Below are 23,045 nucleotides of genomic sequence, written 5' to 3'. Positions count from 1 at the left end.
AGCCACAGATGTCCGTAGGTGGACAGCTGACCCAAGTTGAGAATACAAATTTCTCTTTTTCCAGATTTTGAATCATAACAAACAAACACGGGCCACTGGAGCCAGGAGCTAGGCCAGAGCCAGCAGCACTGCAGAGCCCAAAGTCTAGAGCAAAACTAAACTGCAAGGAAGCAGGAAGGAAGATGTCTTCAGAGAAGCCAAGCCACGGAGGGAAGCAGATACACACAATCGGGACAACGTGGTCCAGCGATGGGAAGGTGACAAAACCTGACTGAACTTCCTGCAGTTTGAATTATTCACATTCTTTATAACGAAATCCCTTTACTTAAGTTAGAATTAGATTTCTGTTCCTTGAAAACAACACATCTCTAAAACAGATATTAGTGCTAAGAATGGGAACGCAAGAAACCACCTTTGAGTAAAAATGTGGAACCAGCCGTGCAGTTAAGGCAGAGGGCTGGGGCACGGGCAGGGCACGCAGCCCACTGAACCCTGGGCCAGTCAGCGCCAGAACCTTAGTTCCCTGTCCCGTGGAAAACTGGCAGTGTTGAGGTAAGAGATGGCAAGATAGCTGATTAAACACTTGTCTAAAATCTTGGGACACAACCATGTCACAAAAGGCAAAGCTTCAGACTTAAAAACTGTCAAATATCGAAATTAGGAATGTACTAGACATAACTAAAATGCAGTGGCAAAGAGGGTTTTCTACACCAGGTTGTCTGGCTAAAAGCAGATAGAGAAAAGCAGCAAATTACAGTTATGTTTCACCCAGGGAAGTATTTTCTGCTCAGATTGCTGAAAATCAAATCCAGATATTATTTGTGAATCTGGAAAAGCCCGGGGCTCAGGAGCCTAGCAGCTGAAAGGAAGGTGTCTAGTAGTAGCCAGAAGTTTGGGAAGCCCACCTCTTTTCCACAGGCTAAACATGTTGATGCCTATCACCTGCTCAACAACCCCCCCCCCCCCCCCCCCCCCCCCCCCCCCCCCCCCCCCAAAACACCNCGACTCCTAATAAAACACTTTGCCAAACTGGAATGGAATCTGTGGAGTAGGATATTTAGGAACAGACCACAGGGAAGTGCTTCCTGTCCTGCAAATCTCTTTCCAGTCACTTTTTCTTCTTTATTCTTTTGAGGACAGGGCCATTAGCAATGGGTCTAAGAAGAGCTGAATAACAAAAACCCTCAAGTAATGGTCATTAGGCAGCCTGGTGAGTAAGGGAGCAAACTCACCCTGAAGAAATTCCTGGCATGCCTTTTACTCAACAATGTACTCAAGAAAGAGTTTTGAAAGCTCACTGAAATTCTGAGGTAGTTATCACCAGAAGAACCTTACTCTTGAACAAGCACCTATACCAACTTACACCAACATGGTGTTGAGTCTTGCCTCTTCTGGAGGCTCTGGCTCAAGTAGAAAAGGATGCTGGCACCAGACAATAGTCACTGAAGTGTAGAGAGGAAGATTCTAACATCCTTTACAAAAGCAGGCCTGAAGGACAGTGAAAAAAGGAAATCCTTCTAATGGCCAGATCTGGGACTGTCAGGCATGACTTAGGAACTTGTTTAGTGCCAAAGGAGTCAGCAAACATACTCATGGCCTTAATTTAGGGGCAGACTGGCGACCTGTATGTGATCCTGCTGTCTGGGTTTAAGATTTCACTTATTTTTAGAGGGGGAAGGAAAGAGATATCAATCAGTTGCATTCCACATGCCTGCAGCTGGGGACCTGGCCAACTCTCATGCCCTGACTGTAAACTGAGCACCCAGTCTCTGGGTTTGCAGGCCAGAGCTCAGTCCCCTGAGCCCCGCCAGCCAGGGCTGTTTTCTGTTTCTTGTCCACAATCAAGTCAGCCTTTTTCTAAGTGACCATTTTTGTTGATGGCTTACCTATTGCATTGGTGGTGTGATGGTGGTAAAATGTGCCGATACACCCAGAGGGGGTCATCCTATAGCAGGATGATGATTACAAGGGCCAGACACAAACTGAGGGCAGGCATCTGTAGCAGCTGTACCCATAATACTGGATCATGTTTGGTGACACTATCTTGAAAGATGAGTTTACTCCACAGAGAAGATATATAGTAAGAGTTAGTAGATCTGACCTAGTGTGTACATCCACTTCTTGGGAATAATTCCAAAGCCCCCATTTTTTTTACCAGGTGATTCCACTTTCAAGGCTGCCACAAACGGTTGTGCATGGTTGTATGGACACTGCAGTCCTGTGACGAGGTTCCTGCCCCATCCTGTCCACAACTGAGACCCCTCATTGCACTCAGTCTCTGAAGGACCTGAACTAAGATACAAAGACAGGAGAGCAGCAGCGGTCAATGGTGTTGTGAGGCTGTATAAAACTGGGTTCAGAGTGTGTACCATGGCAGCTCTGAGGCATAAAGAGGCCAAGGCACTAATGTGCCACCCAGACTGGGGAAGCAGACATGAAGAGGTCTTCAGAGAAACCAGTTCAGAGAGAGAGAAATAAAGATGCATAGGTGATTATATATAAAAGAAAAAAATGAGGAAGAGGGAGACAGAGGGAGAGCAGGAAACGCGGGTAGAGAACAGAGACAGAACCAGAGAGAGAAGAGACAGAGGCAGCTAGAGGCGCAGTGAGATGAACTGCTACTGACTTTCTAGACATCACCATGTCCAGCTGTACTTCCTGCAATTAAATTCCAGGTTTCTGATTTTTTTAACAATTCCCCTTTTCCTAACTACATAGACTACTTCTGATTCTTACAACCAAACAATTCTTGACCTTAATGTCTGCTCCTTGACTGCAGTTGCATCTTTTAAATGTTTACTTTGCAACTACGGAAATATATGTACTGCCTAACATAACTGGGGTACTATAAAAAAAAGTGAAGCTCTCAAGAGGGACTATAATTTGTAATGTCTTAACAATTTACCAAAGGCAGACTTGGTTTTATATAATAATAGCTAACATTTATTGAGCGCTTCCTTTGGGGTAGTTTCGAAAGTCGTCCATGCATGATTTCACCTATTCTTCACAACAACCACGTTCTATTATTAATAGTACCATTTTACAGATAAGGAAAGTAAGGCACAGAGAGATCAATAAGTAACTCGCTCAAGGTCACACAGTCAACGAGGGGATAAAGGTGGAATATACTGTTTATTTACATTGCAATTGACATCTGAAAAAAGTATGCATTAATTTAAAAATCAGTTTGGTCAATTAAGTTTTTGTTGAAAGCCTTATTATGTACAAAGTACTAATTTAAACTAATAAACTGGTTAATGTCAGTGTTACAAATATAAAGTCCTTTAAAAATACCACTATTCAAAGCAAATCGTCCATCTGTGGTACATATACACACACAAAAAACATGTATTAAATGAAGTTTTTTAATTTCCAAAACACCTCCTTTAAAACAGAAGGAAATAAATTCTGACAATGCTCTTTTCAATGCATTAACTATTTCAAAATTCATTGGAATATCTGAAGATCACCTGTCATATGATGGACTTGTGTGAAAACAAACACTGATTTCAGAGGGACAGCTACATTGAAAAATACGTATCCATTTAACTAGCTGCAAAGTAAGTTACACATGTGAATATAAGAAATAGAATGACAAGGATAAGGGGTGTTTTTCATGGAAGGTGGTGAGTTGCTATGGACTCTGCCTCTCCGGACTTTCGAAGCAGGGCCTGTTTGAGAGCACTGATTTTCTCATCGAGTTCGGCCAGTGAATAGTTCTGCTGTAAACAACAAGGACACAAACTACTGAGTAAGACTCTGAGGAATCTCAACGCAGATAAAGTGCTAAATGAACTATAAATATTTGAAATATTCAAAAGCATAAATGTCTTCTTAGGAGAATAATTTTAAAACAGAACCATGTTATGTTGACTCTATCATGAATTTTAAGGTATAAAATAACAAGGCTTAAATATTTCTTTCTCTTTCCTAATGAAAGCTCTTCTGGGCTTTTTATTCTGTGACAGGATAATAAGAACTTTTTTAAACTAACCATACTCATAATCCACAATGAAAAAACAAAAATTAAAGTTCAGGATTAGCGTGACCGCTTGAAATACCTGGAAACTGTCTTTTAATGGCTCGACTGCAATCAACTACCTCTCCTGGAGAAAAAATGGATCCTCTAAAAATGTACTCTAAATTTTACAATAAAAAAATAAGTAATGTGCTACACTTAAAAAATAACCCAACCAAAAAAATTTTTAACGTTTTTCCCAACTTTAAATTTACATTACCACCCCAACTTTAAATTTACATTAATAAGGCTAACAAAACCTTACTAATTATGATTAAACTAATTAATACACCATTACTGTGGACGGGGGGGTGGGCTAAAGACCCCCTCTGTCACCCTTCTTTGACTTAGATGCTGCTAATTAGTGATGTCTGCAAAAAGGGGTGGGGGTGAGATTTAAATTACTTACGCATTTATTATTTTTGAGCATTTGTAACTTGAAACTTCCCTTCTACTACTATTAACAGCTGAAGACAGACTTTTATATTTATTAGGCCCATCTGAGTCATCCCATGCCCTTGAACTAAAATTAATTCTCTAATTTAGGTACATTAATTCATGCCCTTTATTTTAGTTCTAAATCCCAAGGTATGACCTAAAAAGCAACAGTAGTAGAAGCTTTTATTAAGAAAGGTACAAAGCATAGCAAACTGTTTCAAAAGCTAAAATGAAAATGCAGTAACTTACTTGAGGTGGTTGGACTTTTCTTCTTTTGCCAGAAAAGTTCTAGGTTAAAAGTAAAAAATATTAATGCTTACAAGATCTAAACAACTTTCCTTTATAGAGTCCTAAATAAAAGACGGACAACCCTGGCAGAAAGAAAGCCCACAAACTCAGCAAGCGCTATCTGCGACCATCACCCACGTTCTTGTATTTGGGAAGTTACTCTCCAAAGACACTAAAGTACATAGCAGTAACAGCACAGCAACATGCCCATTGCTGGCTATACACACCTTCCCACTGATTCTCAGCTTCTAATAAGGCTGAGTGTTTGTGGAAAGAGGTGCTCTGGGGAATCTTCTTAGTTCCCTTTTTTATCATCTTTCCATCCCAGGATACTGAACAAATGAAGCAGCAACCGACAAAGGAAAACAGAATCTGGACTCCCAGGCCAAAGGGTGAGAACACACCATCACACTCCTGACCGATGACAGGACACGGTGGCTGAGGGAGCACCTACCCACTGCTCCTCCGGGCGCCTGGGGAGCTCGGGTCCACCCCACCGGTCTGGTCAGTGCCCACAGTGGGCACGGGCCCACTGCTGGCCAACGAGTGAGGAGAGGTGTGCTGGGGTTTAGGGGGAGAGCCTCTGAACAAAATTTCCTCCCTTCTAAGAGAAACCCTAAAAGGAGGCAGTTCCTCTGGACACTGCTGCTGGACAGGACACGTGCCAGCGCTGTCGTCACCCTGCCATCTACCCGAGGAAGCAGCCAGCACTTAGAGCAGAGGGGGAAAGAGCCCAATTCTTTGCCAATCATGATTTAGCCAATCAATCATTTAACCCTGAGGACTGCACTATCGTTGAACTTGCTCTTTTATATGGTAATTTCTATGCTGTTTAAGCCATTCTGAGTTTAAATTTCTATTATATTAAGCTGACAACATCCTTACACACTGCTGAACCTTTTAAATAAATCGTCTAGATACTGTTTTTGGTTTCAAAGAATCACAAGCTTTCAAAAGACAGATCAGTGTATTAGTACATTTGACAAAAAAACTGTCCATGTGGAAGACAAAATTTTCTCATGAACATTTCTGACCACTGAGGTTTAAAACAAAGGTGAAGACACATTTTCCTTTGTGTCTAAAGCTGTTTCAAAAAATACTGAGGTAAGCCTCTTATCAATATTTATAAATAGGAAATCATTCAAGTGTGAGATTTATTAAAGTACAGGAGGAAAACTGCTTTATAGACATGTTCCTTTGCCAAACCAAGCCGAATACCGCTGGTGGCACCTGTGGACAGGTAAGGGCTTAATGTTTGTTTAATTTGGTCACTGCTCAGTGTCTTACCCTCCCCAGAGGTGGCTTTTTACAAACCTGATGAAAATATACTCCCCTTTCTTTTCCCAACATTTTAATCTATAAAGTACTGCTAGTTTCCATGTCATTGAGCAATCAGACTGTTACTGGATCATGACACTAAGTGAAAAGTATCAGAACAAGGAGAGTAGGGGGATCCTCGTTAAGAAGCCTGTAAGAGGCAACCAATTGATGTTTCTCTCTGTCTCTCTCCCCCCATTCCTCTTTTGCTAACAATGAAAAACAATGTCCTTGGGTAAGGATGAAAAAAAAAAAACCCAGTAAGATGTCTTAGGGGCTTATCTGAGACCTGAGCAGAGTATTTTAACAGGTAGAACACTTAGTAACACGTCTATTGTGGGTACACTGGACAAAATTCATTGTTTTTAGGCACAAGGTAGAAATTTTTAAGTTCTTGGTATCTGAGAGAAATATTTGAGAGCATAGCACACTAAATAGCTAAACAGACATAATTTTTAAAATGTCCCTCCTCTCCAGTTATTTTACCTTAGCAGATCATTTAGCTGCACTGCCCATGTCCTGATGAAAAGGCAACCTGCCCCCCGCCCCCTCTCTCGCACGCACACACAGGTACAGAGGTCCAGGGAGCCCATGCTCTAGGAAACTCAGTGGTAAGGAGGCCTCTTCTCTGACCAACCCCCTCCTTACTCCTGATCAGTTCAGGAATACTGACTTTAAAGACGCTGTGTCTTAAATGCTTCTTCCCTTAGGCCCCACTGCCCTAACTCAGACTTCATTTCTTCCTGGTGTGGACAACGATGTTTCCTGAACTCCTCTCCTTGACTCTAATCTCTTTCCAACTCACACTTCATAATGCCATCAGATAAGAACCTAAATTACAGTTTCTTTTTCTCAGTGACACTGGAATTGCAAACTGGGTCCTGTGACCTTCAAGGCCCTCCTAAATGTGTTTGCAATTTAACTTTCCAGCTGGATCCAGTGTTTGCTTCACGCTTCGGGTCCACCAGGCCTGGCCTGTATGCGTAAGGTTGACTTGGTCTTCACAACCCCCTCTCCAGACACTTCCCTTAGAACCAGGGGTTACCATTACAGAACAAATTTAAGACTCCACCTAGTCAGTGTTTGGGAACAAAGTTAACACACCTTCAAAAGTTCAATAATTAACTATCAGCCAGGTCTTACCCATTAATTTGTACATATATTCAATGTCTACTACATTCTGTGTGTTAAAAGATGAACAAGACCGTTCTTGTCCTTCAGAGATTCAAACTACACTGTGAAAAATAGGTATGAAAACATGTAATTATAAGTGATAAGTGCTATCAAATGAACAAAGTGCTGTGGAAATATACTTGTTAAGTATGTTATACTCACTGTTTTCAAGGGTCATAATTTAAAATTAGTAATTCTTTGGAAGTACTCATAAGAATTGTACCTTTAAAATGGTCTGTATGAGATGCTCTTAAATTTTTTTTTTTTAATTTTTTTTTTAAAGATTTTATTTACTTATTTATTTTTAGAGGGTAAGGAGCAAGGGAGAGAAACACCAATGTATGGTTGCCTTTTGTGCATCCCCTGCTGGTAGTTAGCCTGCAAGGAACTGGCCTGCAACCCAGGCATGTGCCCTGACTGGGAATCGAACCGCGATCGTCTGGTTCGCAGGCTCGCGCTCAATCTACTGAGCTACGCCAGCCAGGGCGTGATGCTCTTAAATTTTTAAAAACATTACCACACAAATCTTTCCATGTTGAATGTGAAGGGTAAAGATCTTTGGAATAATTACATTAAAGGGGGGGGAATACTATTCTCTGTCGTAATTCCTACTTTATGTATGTTAGCTAATTTTAGAGTCTTATGTCTGTTTCATAAATGAATACACCTTTACATCGTCCAGTTTTATGTTGTGAACCCAGCACAACTCGTGTCCTATTTTTCTGTCAATGCTCCCCTTTTCATGTGCGGCACCTCAGTGTCACCTAGTCGTCCCAAGTGTTGAGTCCTACAACTTGAAAAGCTTACCCAATATATCTGTCTGTATATCACACTAGGACTTCAAATTCACATTCCCCCACAAAACATCTCCTCCAGATTTTATTTCTATTAATGATAGCATCATTTTCCCAACAAGAAACTGGACTCACTCTTGCTCTGTGTCCCTCCACATATTAATGATCTGCACTGTATCTGTCAACTTTTCTTTCCCCCTGACTCCTGCATTAATCTTTTCTATCCTCATGTGTTTAGCTCAGGATCTCACTTCACATCTAAGTATAATACCCTCTCCTTGTTCTTAGTCTTTCCATTTCTATTTACCTCCCAGGACAATACTAGATAAATTATCTAAATAACACTTGAACAAGTCACTTCTGTACTTAAATGCTTTTAAAAGCATTTAAATTTTGAATACTTTAAATTTCTGGGTATACTATTTAACGTCCTCTATAATCTGACTGCTTCTACCTCTTTAACCAAACACCCTAAAAATTCTATCCTATATACAGTAGATCCCCCAAAACAAGATTATTATTTGAAGAACCTGTTCTTTTGTTAGCAAGTTACATAACCGGTGTATGTTAAGCTTTTATAAATTAGAATTAGAGAGAAGAGATAAATGGTGGGGCAAGGTCTCACTGGAGGTGTCTAATACTTTGACATTCTCTTGTAAGATCAGTTCTATCATTAACAAGAATTTTACTAATAAGGTATGAAATTGAACTGGAAAAATATCCTGCCTGGGGATTACATAATGGAAGCAACTTTAATGGGAAAATTATGGTAGATTGTTGTAGGAAAAGGCATAAAATCTTTATGAAGTTTCCTAGAAAGATAAATTAAAAAAATAATCCTAGCAGTACGAAGACCTTTGAAATCATGTAGTATAAACAACAGTTCTCAAATTGTTTAAGTGTAGGCTAGAAGAACTGTGTGACATTCACATGCATACAGCTACTGCACGGCTGGTTCCCGGAACGCAGTACCTGGCAATACACACTGAGGTTGCGCCACGTGCTGGGTAGGGCAGTAAGTGCTGGACAGGGGTCATCTCACTTAACCCTGGCATTAGCCCGCAGGACTGTAATAAACACCATTGTACATATGAGGGAAGTAAATCACTAAAACTCTTTCTCTAAACTTGTGATCTTTAGAATTCACTGCTCACTTTTGTTATGCAACCTGCCTTCTCTGGAAATAACTTCTTTTGTGTACCTCACTCTAATACCCAATTTAAGACTTTGAAAAGACTGATGCTATACCTAAAATAATTTTAAATATATTTTCACCAGTGACTTATAATAATCCATGCTGATATGAGCTATTTTACATATTTCAAAAAGTTTTAGAAAAGTTTTGTTCACTTTTATATTATTTTAGTTTTTTCTAGTGTGCCACAGCTTAAAAAACAAACACACACACATATCCAGACCTCAGAAAAGGCAGTTGTTATGGTAAAATCATTCCAGAAGATGGAGGGAATGATACAATGAGCTCAGGATCATTGTCTAAAGCACAATGATGTTACAAAGAAGATACCTATCAGCACAACACTGTTTCTTACAGTCTTTGGAATAGATAAAAATGAATAAGTGAGCGAATAAATAAATGCTAGAGTTGAGGAATTGGACAATACAGACTAGCCTTTCAAAGCCCCGTGGCTAAGGTAAAGAGAAAGGCAGGGTGGCAGACTGAGATCTGTCTGTTCGGCACGGGGAGAAACGTAAATGTGCACGAGCTGAGGACGGGAGTCTGGGAAGAGCGAGGGGTTAAAGAGATGGGAAGGAGGGAACTGACAGAGCAGGGTCCCAGAAGCCGTTGCATTTCAAGGCAGCAGTTCACAGCGACGAGATGGACCACCACCTAGACTGATGTGTTATGACACGAAAATGGCTTAAGTTTCAGAAACTGGGTGATGTACAATCAAATTACCCTTTTAAAAACAATTATGAGTCTATAATACAATACTTGGAATCATAATTTTTAAAGACCTAGGCAACACCCTACACAGAACTATGTTCATTCATCTCTGAATTATTAAGTGTTTCACCTACAGCAGATCAATGAGTAAATTATTATATAATGAAGAATCCTAAAAAAAACCCACTTAGTTATCTTTAAAAGATATTTATACTTACTACAGATTGAAAATACTCAGGAGAGATGCCTTCCAATTCAAGAATCTTATCCTCTAGTTTTTTAATCCTCTGATAAATGTCTCTTGGCACTGGACCACCTGAACACATTTGAAAACATTCTGAGATATTTTTGAACAATTCTCCTTACAATTTTTATTCTTAAAAATACCATGCAAACATACTTATGCCTAGGAATGGAAAATATTTAAACTTAAGAAAATGAATTAACAAGAGCAGATTAGAATGAAATCCTTAGCTCACATTTTCATATTACAAACTATAGGATATATTATTATACTACACCTCTCCCCAAGCTCCATTTAGGTTTCCTGTATCACTATGAGTTTTGTTTTATGTTAAATCCATTTTACAAGATATTGAACAGTTCCTGTATAGAACAATTTGTATTTTTAATAGACTTTGATAGTTACTTGGGAGGAGAAAAATGCAGTTATAACTGATAATTCAACTCAGTGGCTGCAATATGCTGATCATTTTTTTTCAATTTATATTAATCTGTACAGGGCTATATTTTCTCCTTTAACCTAGAACGATATTACGAGGAGTTTTACAAGTTTCTTAATTAACAAACTTTCCAGGGTCGGGGATGGTAAATTAAGGTCACTCCAATTTCAAGGTTATGACCACATCCCAAATCCTTTCATTTCTCAACACCTCTGACACAGCCGTTCTGGCCCAGACCACCATCTGTCCCTGGACCACCACCATGACCTCCAAACTGGGCTCCCTGTTGCTTTGCTCCCACAGAGCATATTCTCAACATGGCGGCCAGCAATCCTTTTAAAATGTAAGACAGATAATGCCACTTCTCTAAACCTTCACACCTTACTCGAAGTCAAAGCCTTTACAACAGTCTTCAGGTCCCACAGAGTTTGGACATTGTTCTCATAATCATGTCATCCCTGCCTCTTAATTTCTTCTTTCTGTTACTCAACTAGGCCAAACACCATCAGTTTTAGCACTTGTGGCTCCCTCTACCTCCATATTCACAAGGCTTGCTCTTGCCAACCTCAGGTTAGGGTTCACAACCCTTTAAAAACTACCAGGGTTACCACCTCCCCCTACCTGGCACCCCTATCCTTTTACCTTTCCCTTATTTTTCTCCGAACCATTACTACCACTCAATATTCTGTATATGTATTTTGTTTATTTAGTGCTTGATTCTCCCCTCTGAGATTCAGGAGGGCGTAATTTTATCATCTGTTCACTGGGTATGGCTGTCAGCTTGTGCCCCACACAAACCTAGGAAGCATTAGTGCGTAGACTACACAGGTGCTCACTATTTAATGGCTGAATGAACCCATGACTGTGCAATGAAAGAATATGGAAAAATTTCTTATCAAAAGTATTAGCTTGTAAAATATAAAAATTCTAAAAATATGTATTTTATCTCAGGATCCTGGTGGTTCTTGCTCTTGAATAAAGTAAAATGAGTAACTTATTCATTTGACTTTGTTCTTGCTGCTCCCTTTACCTAGAACACCCTCTGCCTCGCCCCTGCACCCTTCAAGAGCCAGTTCAAGTTTCACTGGTTCAGTAAAGCACTGCCCAAATCACTTCACCCCGTGGCTCTCTGTGCCCCCACCACACTCTTCCTTCACAGCCCCCTTCACACTCCACTTCACTATTAATCTGTTTTTTCCCAAACAATTATAAAGTCCTTGAAGTGCAAGACTATGACTACATCATCCCAGTATCCCTCCTGTCTAAAACAGAGCTTGGCATGTAGTGGGCATTCAATAGGTATTTTTCAAAATTAACTACTTGATACTATTAGACTTAACAAATCTGTCAATCCTTTTATACAGCTATATTTTAAATTCCTTTAGCTCTGGGCAAGGGGATTAATTTGAACGCTAATCTCTTATTACCCTCGAAGATTTACTCATTCTCTTCTACCTCTATCCAGCAAATACTCCAGCTGGACAGGACTCAGAAGTTCCCTGAACCATATTTTGTGCCTCAGTACTTTTTGCAGATGTTCGTTTTTTGGAACCCTCTGCTCCTGTCCACTGAAAAACTCTCACTAACCCCCTCGAAGGCTCAAATGTCACTTTACCAGGGATACCATTCCCTGACCTCCCAAGACAGCTAGATGCTAACTTTGTGAACCCACTATATCTTGCACATATCTAAAAAGGTAAAATGAGCAAATTGTTCCTTCAGCAAACACTTAAATACCTGTTTTGTGCCAGGCACTGCACTAGGTACACAGTAATGAACCTGACAGTTTGCTCTCACCAACCTTACTATCTAGTAGAGGAGACAAGAGTATCAAGTGCTATGAGGCTATATAATAAAGGGTAACCCACTGACCCCAGTGTGGGGTCAGGAGGGAAAGCGTGGGTTAAGAAAAAACCTGGGTAAAGGCCCTATGATAGCAAAATTAATAGGAAGCTTGGGGAGCCCAGAGATGTGGCTGAAACTAAAGATGTAGATCACGCTGTTTAAAATTACTACCCCCACCCATTTGAATCTCCTTCCCCTTTCTGTGGTCAAGCTGCTCCATCCACAGCCCTTCTTTCCTAGTGTAGCATATGACTGATGTACTAGAATTTCTGTCTACATGTATTCTCAGTGCCTAGAACAGTACCTGGCTTATCATAGGAACTTAATACCTATTTGTAGAATGAATAAGTACTAAGTTTGGTATGCACATAAGGGCAACAGCAAACCAGTAAAGAATTTTTAGGTGGGGAGTGGCAAGACAGGATTTGAGCTTTAGAAAAAGCAATTGGGCCACAGGGTAAAAAAACTGGTCTCAAGAAGGAAGTCCAATGGCAGAACAACCAGTTAACATCCTCCCACCAGTCTAAGAATATATTCACTTCAACTAGAGTAGCTGCTGTGGAAACAGAAAGAAGTCGAGAGATTTTGGAGGGAGAATCGACAGAATCTGATGACTAGATGAGGAGGGGAACTCAAGCTTTGCAGCCAGTTAATATCTAGGTTTGACTTCTGGCTGTCGCTACCTTGGGCATGTTGCTGGAGCTCTCTGAACTGCAGTTTCTCTATCCAACAATGATAACAGCTCTAACACCTCACAAGGGCACTGTTAAATATTAAGTGCACTGACATATGCAGAATTCTCTCAGAGTGACTGGCACTTAGTATTATTCAATAAATGCTAGTTCACTTTCCCCATGGCATTCATTTATTTACATGCTTACCCTCATTGAGAGTTCAGTGAGGACTAGGATCACATTTATCAATACTTTGTACCTAGTACAGTAGGTGACAGGAACAAACAATGGTCACGGTTAGGTTATGAAACTAACAGCCTAAAAAGACTATGTTAGTTTCCAGCTCTAACTTTAATAAACTGAGTGTCACGATCTCTTTGAAACCTGTTCCCATTCTACTAAAACTCTCAAATTGGTGAGAAGAGGAAGAAAAGCACAGATGCGTGAACTATAAATTCTTTGAGAGCAGGGACAATGTTTTGTTTTTCATTTTTGTACCAACCCAAACCATGTTTTGTATGATACATAACAGCAGCTGAATAAAAATTTGGTGACTAAATGAACCTGCACTTCTCTAGCCACTTGCACAGTTGCACTATCGAGCACGGGCCAGCACTCTGCTCACCTGTCTGCAAGCGCAAGTGAGCCTCAATATTCTGTAGTCGCTCCTCCACAGCCTGATTACCACAATCTCGGAGCATGCTCGGTGTGTGGCCTGACCCTTGCACTCCTTCAGGACGAGTCTGTGGTCCGTATGTATTCACAACTCTAGAAACTAAGTTGAGAAATTTTTGAGCCTATTAAACTTACATTTCGAAAACCATAAATTCTTTCTCCGTAAGGGTACTTTATTTATGTTCATAAAGACCATCTAACCACAAAGTATGACATCTAACCATCCAAGTATGACAAAAGGCAGGATTTTTTGGCTTAAAATAAACAAAATTTAGATAGAAAAAGTGATTTTTACTACATTTTGCTTATAATCTACAATAAGCCTCATCAGTAGTAGATACTTACCTTTTACATGACTTTTAAATCCAGGGTAAGGGGTAAAAACGGCATCAGTTCTTGCACAACTATTTTCTAAGGAGAAGTTAGATAAATATAAGTATATTCTTACTTCAAATGTATGAGATTTTGACAAACTTCCAATAACTTGTATTAGTTAACATATTATTTATAATAAGAGAATATAATTTTAAATAATAGTAATTAAATTACCATCACATACAGGATAAAATGTAGCGATCTTTGCCCTCTAAAATATGTAATATCTAATCTGATTTTTGAATTTATACATACAAGAGTCCTCAACATTCAGTGGCATAACAAAATTTTTAATGAATACCAGTATCCCTAAAAACCATCTGGGTCTCTGGAGGTAAACTTTATATAGTATAGAGAATATCTTAATTCCAAGTCAAAGAGATGTTATTCACTTTATTTCAACATAGAAATGGAAAGAACTAATTATTTTTATTGAACTTTCTTTTTAAAAGATCCAGCATTTTTGATCTTACATACTGACCAAATTAGTGACCACCTAACAAAAAGGATTAATCACACACTTCCACATTTTTATTTCCGAACTCCACACAAACATTTAACCCAGATTTCCAATGCTCCTTTAAAAAAAAATCCCTGTATCACAAAGCCATCTACCTCTTTCCAGACTGCTGCCCTTTCAAAAAAATGCAATTTTACAAAAGCTACCTTATGGGAATTTGTTCTTTTTTCTAAGATTAAAAGTATAGTTTCTTACAAATGAGATATCAATAAATAAATTTTTAAAAAGGGGGACTACTAGAAAGATGTTAACGTAATATATAAGTATTTCAAGTATTATAAAATAGTATTTTAAATTATATTAGGTAAAACCATCCATTACAGTACATTTTCTGAAATATTATCCTTATTTTATAATAAATGGCAAAAGAGACATTGAAAGAAAATTCTTTCCCCATTAAATAAAAAAACAACCTAGTTTATATATTTAAATCAAACTGAGAAGCATTGAAAGGAATACACTAACATGTTACAGTAACACATTTGTATTTTTTTCAGTCTGTTTTCCTAATAGTTCTGCTGATAAAACCAAACTGTGTGAATAAATGCCAAATTCACTTACCTTTTATATATAGATACTAAACATTTTCTTTTTCTTTTCTTTTTTAATTTTTGAGACACATCAAAATATATTTAGAGGGCCATCACTTCTCCATTCCCTTTCTAAAATTTCACAGGGCTAAGGGTTAAAAAAAGAAGCTATCATCCATTCTGGAGCTATATTACAAATATATAGATTAAATGACCCATCAGAGAGAAATTCAGCATGGTGTGAAGACAGTGAATGTATGAGTGCTAGGCACTCTCTACAGCAATTCTTGCTAGCACTGTTTTGAGCCAGCAAGAAATTGAATGGGCCAAGGAATCCTGCTGAGCATTTCAATTCTTGTCAATTTCTATCCCCTGGTGGTTTATAATAATAGAGTTAGCAGGGAGAACAGAGGAATGACATTAGTGACACATGTGCTTGCTCCCTCAACAAACCCTTTCTCATGAGTTGTTTGCAGTGGGACTGTAGCACCTGAGATTCTGCCAGTGTTGCACCTGTTTTGAGAAACTAACAGGAACATACACCAAACCTAGAGATATGCACATATAATGTTAATAGGAGAAAAGGCTGATTTTAGGACCCAACTTGAGAATGTATTATTTCATTATTAAGAGAATCAGTGCACCAATATAGTAAGAGTCAATTCTAGGTTCATCTGACAATTCTATATTCATGATAATTAGCCATGAGATATTAGAAGCAACAAGGAAAATCCTCATTCCAATTAGAAACTCTTCTCCATAATTTTTATAAGACTACTTGTTCTGATTATTACTATGGTGCCTGAATGCTCCATGCCAGTGCCTTACAATATTTTGTATTCTGCAGCATACCTGCAGATCTATAAATATACTAGAGCATCAACTGGGGAGGAAAAGGAGAATCTGATGAAAAACAGCAAGTGAGAGAAAGAAAAAAGCATAAGCATCACAGTTTCATGACAAACTGGCTTTATCGTGACATAAAACATTTTGAACAGCGTAGGAGTATTGAGAAAACTGCTCCCTCTTGAGGAGTATTAACTTTACAAAGTTCACTTTATGTAAGTTCACATCATAATTTCATAAGTACATTTACAGGCATGAAATTTATATAGCTTAGTTCCTTCTTACTAATGAGACCCAGCAACCCTGTTACCCACGCTTCATCTTCATTTTCTAAAAAAAATTTCAAAACATTTCACCTGTGGTAAACATGAGTCTTTTATTATGTTACCATTTATTTGATTTTTGTGTAAATGAAACCATTTTGCAATATAGTCTATTATTAAACAGAAGGAAATTGTTTCCTTGGTTTCTAAGTAAACTTATGAAATAAACTGCATTTTAATGTTACTTTTAAAAACAAGTGAAAGATCAGAGCAACTGTAAAAACTGTTCTTAAAAGCCTATGAAAATTATTCCTCTAGATAGTTACCTTGATTACAATCAATAACATTGCAAAATTCCCTGACGTTGTTTTCATTGATTTCAGCTTGCTTTCTTTCAATAAATGCAGATATTCGTCTGTCAATCTACAAACAGTAAGTATGCATGTTTAAACAACTCAAATATAACAATATTTAACAACGAATGCTCCCCCCGGAAAATAAAACCTTCTTACTTCTGCTTTTCCAGCCTTTATTTGAACTACTTCTGGATCAAAATGGACCTGTGTCTTTTTCACATCCCCTAAATCACAATCTTTATGCTGTTCTTCCTTTTGTAGGTCGCCAACGGGAAATGTGGCATCTACTTCATTCTTGTTCCCTTTTTCTCCTTTTCCTATCTCTTCAACAACAGCTGTATTCTCCTCTTTAATCAGAGGCTGAAGTTTTGCTAAAAAAGGCTGAGAAGAACACAATCCATTTGCTGGGGTTCAAAGTGATCAAAATTAATTCTACATTTATCATATTTATATAAATTTCTGCTACATATGTGCAATATTTAGAGTCAATCAGCTAAATATAAAAAGTTAGCATATCAGAATACATAAATCTAACCACAAGTAACTGTATGCTTTTCTCTGTATTGTGACCATTACCATTTGTTATATATGTTTTTTTGTTTTTTTTTTAAAGGAGAGACAGAAAACCTGAGGAAATTTAAAATTTTCTTTGAGGGAATCGTCCTGTCACTCATCTTTTATTTTGTGCCATATCAAAGCCTCAGCCTCTGGCACCAATGCCACTTAATTAACATGTCATTCAAATGCCTCCTCAGAACACTAGGCTTAGTATTTTTCCTCTTTAACATGAGAGCCAGTGCTCTCAGTCAGCAAAGCCCTGCATTATCACTGTATCACTGGAGATTCTCCACTTGAAACTGCAGTTGGCCAAAGTGAATGAGAGAGTATAGACATGAAATACATAGGTGTTAGGCTGAGTGAACACTCAGGCTTTTCTTGACATGGCAAGGTATCTTCTTGGGTCACAAAATCAAATTTTTACAAAGAAAATGAACAAAACAACAAAAAAAGAGAAACCTACCACGACCCACAGATGAAAAGAGACAGACGCCTATCAGTGTACTAGAGGGGAAAAACCCTGCTGTATAATGTGAATTACACTACTCATGTCCCCACCACAATTAGGCCTCAACTGAGCTCTATAGTCACTGCTTCTGCCCTTTAAAACTAGTAGGGCAATCATAGGGCTCACTATTACTTTTAACATAAAACAGAATTAAAATTTCCCAAAGTCATTAAACAGAGAGATGAAAATTAATGTCTCTTCCATTAATCAAAACACACCAGCACTTGTCTATATTTCAATTATTTTTCATACCTACAATTTTGCTTCCATTGCTTGCTATGCCAAATACTCTTCTAAAAACCTTACATCACAATAGCAACAAACTGACCAGTCCAAATAGTTCTTCCAGTTGCCTTTTGATACTTCCTATTTTATATTTTGATTAGAGATAAACTGCAAACTTGCATCAATTATAATTGTAGACATGTTCAACTGAAAACCAGGCAAGATCAAAATGCCATTCAGTTATTTGAACTAATATACTAAACATTTTATAACATAGCAATATTATTATAAATAACAATTTAATCTTGACTTCTAATACAAAGTATGAATTATTTCAAATGGTTAAGAAAAAGAAAAGGTAACATAGTGACTGGATACTGACTAAGATGAGACATTAATGCCACAGAAATTACTTTCTTTTTTAAAAACTATGCTGAAACTGTTTAATTGCAACAGACACTCCAGGATGTGTCATGCTGGGATAATGCCACTTCTTGAACCACTGAAAGCACTCCATGAGCCTCCAAACTCACCCAAGGCATGGAATCATTATCATGGCATGACACACACCTGCCGTGTCTTATTGCTTAATTATAACCCACCATAGCTGCAACTGTATTGAATTTTCAGTGCAAGTCTCGAATTGAATAGAATTGTGTTCATTCAATCTTCATACCCACATCAGCCTATTGGGCTATATTCCTGTAACTGTCCTGATCACTATGTAAATTGACAGATTTGGATCCAATCTGGTTGAAGTAATCTTTTATTATTAATACTATTAATACAGTGTTAAGATAGAACTGACAAATTCTCCAACTTATAATTAAAGTACACTTAATACTTATATTGAGTTAACATTTTAAACAAGAATTTACCTGTAAATATAAAACGTGCTGCTCGAGTGCACTAAAGAGCAAAGCAGGCTGGAATGAGGAGAGACTCTGGAGTTTGTTCCAATCGATTGTAATTTTCACCACATCATCTCTGAGGTTAAGCTTCAAAAGGGCAAACCAGCAACATTACAAAAATTATACGATTAAGCTGTGCGTATATGGGATTCTCACACACAAAAAAGATTTCTATACAGTAACATGCCTATTTAGATCAAAGTTATCAAGTTTTTAATGATACATTATTAACACGCTCTATCAAGTTACCATTTTAAAAGGCCAATAAAGGTGCCATTCTCATTAAAAAGTAAAATGACATCTCATTCTAATTCTATTCTTGGTTTTTTGTAATGGGATCATTTAGGGGGTGAAACCATCCACAAAAGATGAAAAGATGAGGCCTTTTTTGACACTTCAATATCTAAAAACCTTTTGTCAGAGGCCAGGATATGCTTGCACTATTCAGAATCCTACACTTCAGTTCAGAGCATTAAGCAGAGGGGCATGCACATTTATGAAAGTGCTGATACCCACATTCCTTCTGTGGAATATATATATAAATAGATAACTGAACTATATTATTACCCTGATATCTTCTGTATCACATTTTTATTGTTTTCAACTTTCACCAATTTTAAAAATAAATTAAAAGTCATCATTATTCACATATAAAGTCTAGGGGTAAATGACAACATGTTTATCTACTTCAAATAAAAATTAAACTTTTATTAATTGTACAACCCTGAAATTGAAAAACAAATGCTTTTCTACAAGAGTGAAATATACAGCCAGAGACTGAATGAAATGACCACATACTTTGCTGAACTGTATTTTCAATTTATTATAAGTTAGGTAAGTGTGACTAATTTAAATAACGTTACATATGAAAAACTACCAAGACCCTAAATTTAAAATTAATATCAAAATCAGCAAAAATTTCAGAGGGAGAGCCTCTATCCTTAGTCCTTCAAATGAATAAGAGTGAACCTCCATAAACTTTTTTAGGAACACGTGCTTATACTATAAGGATATATACTGCATAGCAGGATCAAGTTAACTACTATAGTATTTTTTCAGAAATCGTTTTTTAAAAACTAGTCATATTTTCTACAAAACAAAGACAAGCATGACAATTAGTTCAAATACAAGTCTTATGAGTTGTAATTATAATAAAACAAAAAAGATGAGTAACTACCAAGAACCAAAGAAATTCAAAAAACACTATAGTGAATGAACAGTGTGAGACAGAAACCTACCACTCTTTGAACAGGAGACCAGAATCATTTACAGTCCATATCAGACAAGTACAAAGAAAAAGGAAGTTTTGTGCAGGTTGCACCGACAAAGGGTAGTTTATGTCAATTTTACTAAGGTTCTATATTAAGATTACCACGTTAATCTTGTGTTACTTAATGTCTATAAACACTTTTTGAGACAACTTATGTATGGAAATAAACTATTACTATAGTTTTACAGTCCTCAAAGAGACTATATTCGACTATACAAACTTATGAACACTGTTTAGGGATAAAGCAAACAATCCTTAACCAAAGGACAGAATCAAATTCTCTCGAGAATAACTTACAGAAAATAAATCATAATATTTGGATCATATTCTCATTTTCAGTCAGCAAGATTATGTTAAAACTTCAAGTGAAATTAAAGAAGTGCAATTTCAGAAGACCACATAACACTGCTACAAATTAAAACTATCCCAACATATCCAATTAGTTACTCAACAGATTTCGTTAGTAATATAAATTCTATGTATTTTTACTATATAGAACTTGTAACTGTAAAATGCTCACTCATTCATTAGTTCACATTCATAATTCATTAATATGAACTATTTACATATGCATTTCCAATAAAAATGTTATTAAATTAACATAAAAACCCAAGCTCAAAATAAGCAATTCTTCAGCTTGGTAAAATGGCCCACCCAGAGACAAGCAGTAAGGTTAAAAATCAGTAAATTTGAAGTCTGAAATAGAAAGTATTTTTTATATTCAATTTTATGTTCCCTTTTTGAGAGCTAATATAATATACAAAATGAACTTAGGCACATTACAACATACATTTTTTTAATATCCTTTAAACATGCTGCAAAAAGAAACAGAAACTTTCTCCAGGGGCAATTTTGTAAAGTATGCTACTCAGGCTTCCATTCTCATCTTTAAGAAATAAATCTCAAAATACAGAGTATTATCAAAATGGTTAGCCATTTAATTGATGACACAATTTTATTTTTTAACACCTGTATATATGGTCACTTCATTGTATTAAGTAAACTGCCAAATATTTACTCTAAACATTTCTGACAGGTGACATGAGCAAATTTTAATCACATCTCTACTTGTACATATAGAATGCCTGAATGTTTAAATTCATAAACGAGTTTTTAAAATTCAGTACACCAAATATTTTAAAAGGCATGTTAAAATTACATCTTTTTCATTTTAAAAAATCTCATCACAAAAAAACTAAAAAACCTTGAAAGTTCCATGTCTAGGCCAGAAAAAGTTCTCCAACTTTTAAACCATTTATAGGTTTTGGGTCTTAAGAATGAACTGTTAATATCCCCAAGTCTTTGGAATAGCTTTTTATAAGTTCATGGCAAATAACTGAATTTAAATGCTACAGCTTTTAGCAGATTCTATTAATAATCGTTCTAGTACACCAAACTGAATGTTTAACTTAAAGCAATGGTCTTTGTAAATCACGATAAACATATTAGGACTTTCTAAAATACTGTAATAAGTTTTTAAAAAATTGATTCTCCATCCACCCAAAGCTTTTCAAAGTAATTTTCACAAATCAGACAAACGCTCTCTTTTCATAAAAGAAGTTACATTATCTTTGACACAAACGCCTTCCGTTCCTACTACATGCACTGGTACCAGCCCCTCAACAAACTTTTATATTTAGAACATACTCCATCTAAGCTATAAGCGAAAATATTTTTTTTAAAGCAAGCTTTTTCAAGTTGTTTTTTAGTTAAAATTTGCTTTGCATTTTACATCATGAAACGAAATAGTGACTTGACTGGAATACTGTAAGGAGCACTTTTATTTAAACAGAATTTTATTCTGACATCAGCCAGTTAAAGCAGTTAACAGTTACACAACAGTTCTGACGTGAACAGTATCCACCATGGATAACTCATACAACTTTTTGATCTAATTATTTCAGATTATTTTATGTTCTTCCTCCTTTGAAAAGGTAATTAGAACACACAACGGCCAAAAGGAAAAAAGAAAGTCAGTGACTCCTAAGAACGAGTCATATATATTAAAGAAAAGGTGGAGAGATTTTCCAGAAATCTCAGGCCATACTAACCTACCAATTTCTACAGTGAACGAACTGGAGGAAAAGGTATCCTAAGCGCCAGGAGCCTACCAAGCCCTCACAGCAATTCCGCACTCGTTCAGCCGCTTCCTCCCAGAGCCTGGTTTCCACTAACCTCACTCACTCCTGGGGACAGGAGCTGCCAGGAAATCTCGCCCGCAGCGGGTCCTGAACTAGGTTCGCTCGGCCACCCTCATTTCGACCGCAGTTGGCTGGGCACCGGCTCCTCCCCGGCCTCAGCTACTTCGGCCGGGCCCCAGGCAGGCCTCCGGGGTCCCCAAGGCCCCCGTCCCGCCCCTCGCCTTTTCCGCTAGAGGAAAAGGGAGGGGCGGGAGGGTTCCCGTACCGACACTCCCACAGGCCGTCACTCACTTGTCCAGCCAGCGTATGCAGGGAGCGAAAGATTTCGAAGAGCACCTCTTGGGAGAGGTTGCGGCTGCAGCTCTGCTCCAGGCTCCGGTCACCGGTGCACGGGAGACTAAGCTCAGCGACAGCAGCCATGACACCTACACAAGCAGCCCCCAACACCACCCCCGCCCCTCTCCCGCTTTCGTCGCTCGGCGATGACGTAAACACAGCGCTCGAGGAAAGCGGGACTTTGAGAACCCACACTTTCGACTTGACTGACAAACTCATACACCAATCAGGTGCAGCTATAGCTTTACTCTCAGTGCGTGGACTGGGTAATTGCCCACCTGCGTGGGACTGAAAACAGTATTTAGGGTGGTGACTGCAGGTGTGGTTTAGTGACGGGTAGATTTGTGAAGTTTTCCTTGAGCATTAGATGTTGCTTACGAGTGCTGGTAAGAGGA

At 37.9% G+C, this 23,045-nt stretch overlaps 1 protein-coding gene across 4 annotated transcripts; it reads right to left on the bottom strand.

Annotated features, from left to right (window-relative positions):
- Window positions 1-3,065: 3,065 nt before the first annotated feature.
- Window positions 3,066-22,781, bottom strand: MBIP (MAP3K12 binding inhibitory protein 1). Of its 4 annotated transcripts, XM_037056436.1 has the most exons (9): window positions 22,606-22,781; window positions 18,871-18,990; window positions 16,858-17,082; window positions 16,672-16,768; window positions 14,157-14,222; window positions 13,762-13,911; window positions 10,153-10,250; window positions 4,706-4,744; window positions 3,066-3,722 (listed from the first exon to the last, which is right to left on the bottom strand). In XM_037056436.1, the coding sequence occupies exons 1-9, from the start codon at window positions 22,732-22,734 to the stop codon at window positions 3,615-3,617; spliced, it is 1,032 nt and encodes a 343-aa protein (XP_036912331.1). In that variant the 5' UTR covers window positions 22,735-22,781; the 3' UTR covers window positions 3,066-3,614. The 4 variants fall into 4 exon arrangements, with proteins under 4 accessions (XP_036912331.1, XP_036912332.1, XP_036912334.1 ...); XM_037056437.1 differs by lacking the exon at window positions 13,762-13,911; XM_037056439.1 differs by lacking the exon at window positions 16,858-17,082.
- Between the last annotated feature and the right edge of the window lie 264 nt (window positions 22,782-23,045).

Source organism: Sturnira hondurensis, unplaced genomic scaffold (genome assembly GCF_014824575.4).
Source record: "Sturnira hondurensis isolate 20B ecotype Veracruz unplaced genomic scaffold, ASM1482457v3 Scaffold0008948, whole genome shotgun sequence".
NCBI lineage: Eukaryota > Metazoa > Chordata > Mammalia > Chiroptera > Phyllostomidae > Sturnira > Sturnira hondurensis.
The sequence above is the reverse complement of the archived record's forward strand: the minus strand, read 5'-3'. Positions and strand labels throughout refer to the sequence as shown.

Bases quoted from the DNA above. Each gene is read 5' to 3' on its own strand.
- MBIP (XM_037056436.1), bottom strand. From the start codon at position 22,734: ATGGCTGCTGTCGCTGAGCTTAGTCTCCCGTGCACCGGTGACCGGAGC. The intron at 17,083-18,870 runs GTAAATTCTTGT...TGTTCTTCTCAG, and splicing joins AGCACGTTTTATATTTACAG to CCTTTTTTAGCAAAACTTCA. The intron at 4,745-10,152 runs GTAAGTATAAAT...CTTTTAACCTAG, and splicing joins CTGAGTATTTTCAATCTGTA to AACTTTTCTGGCAAAAGAAG.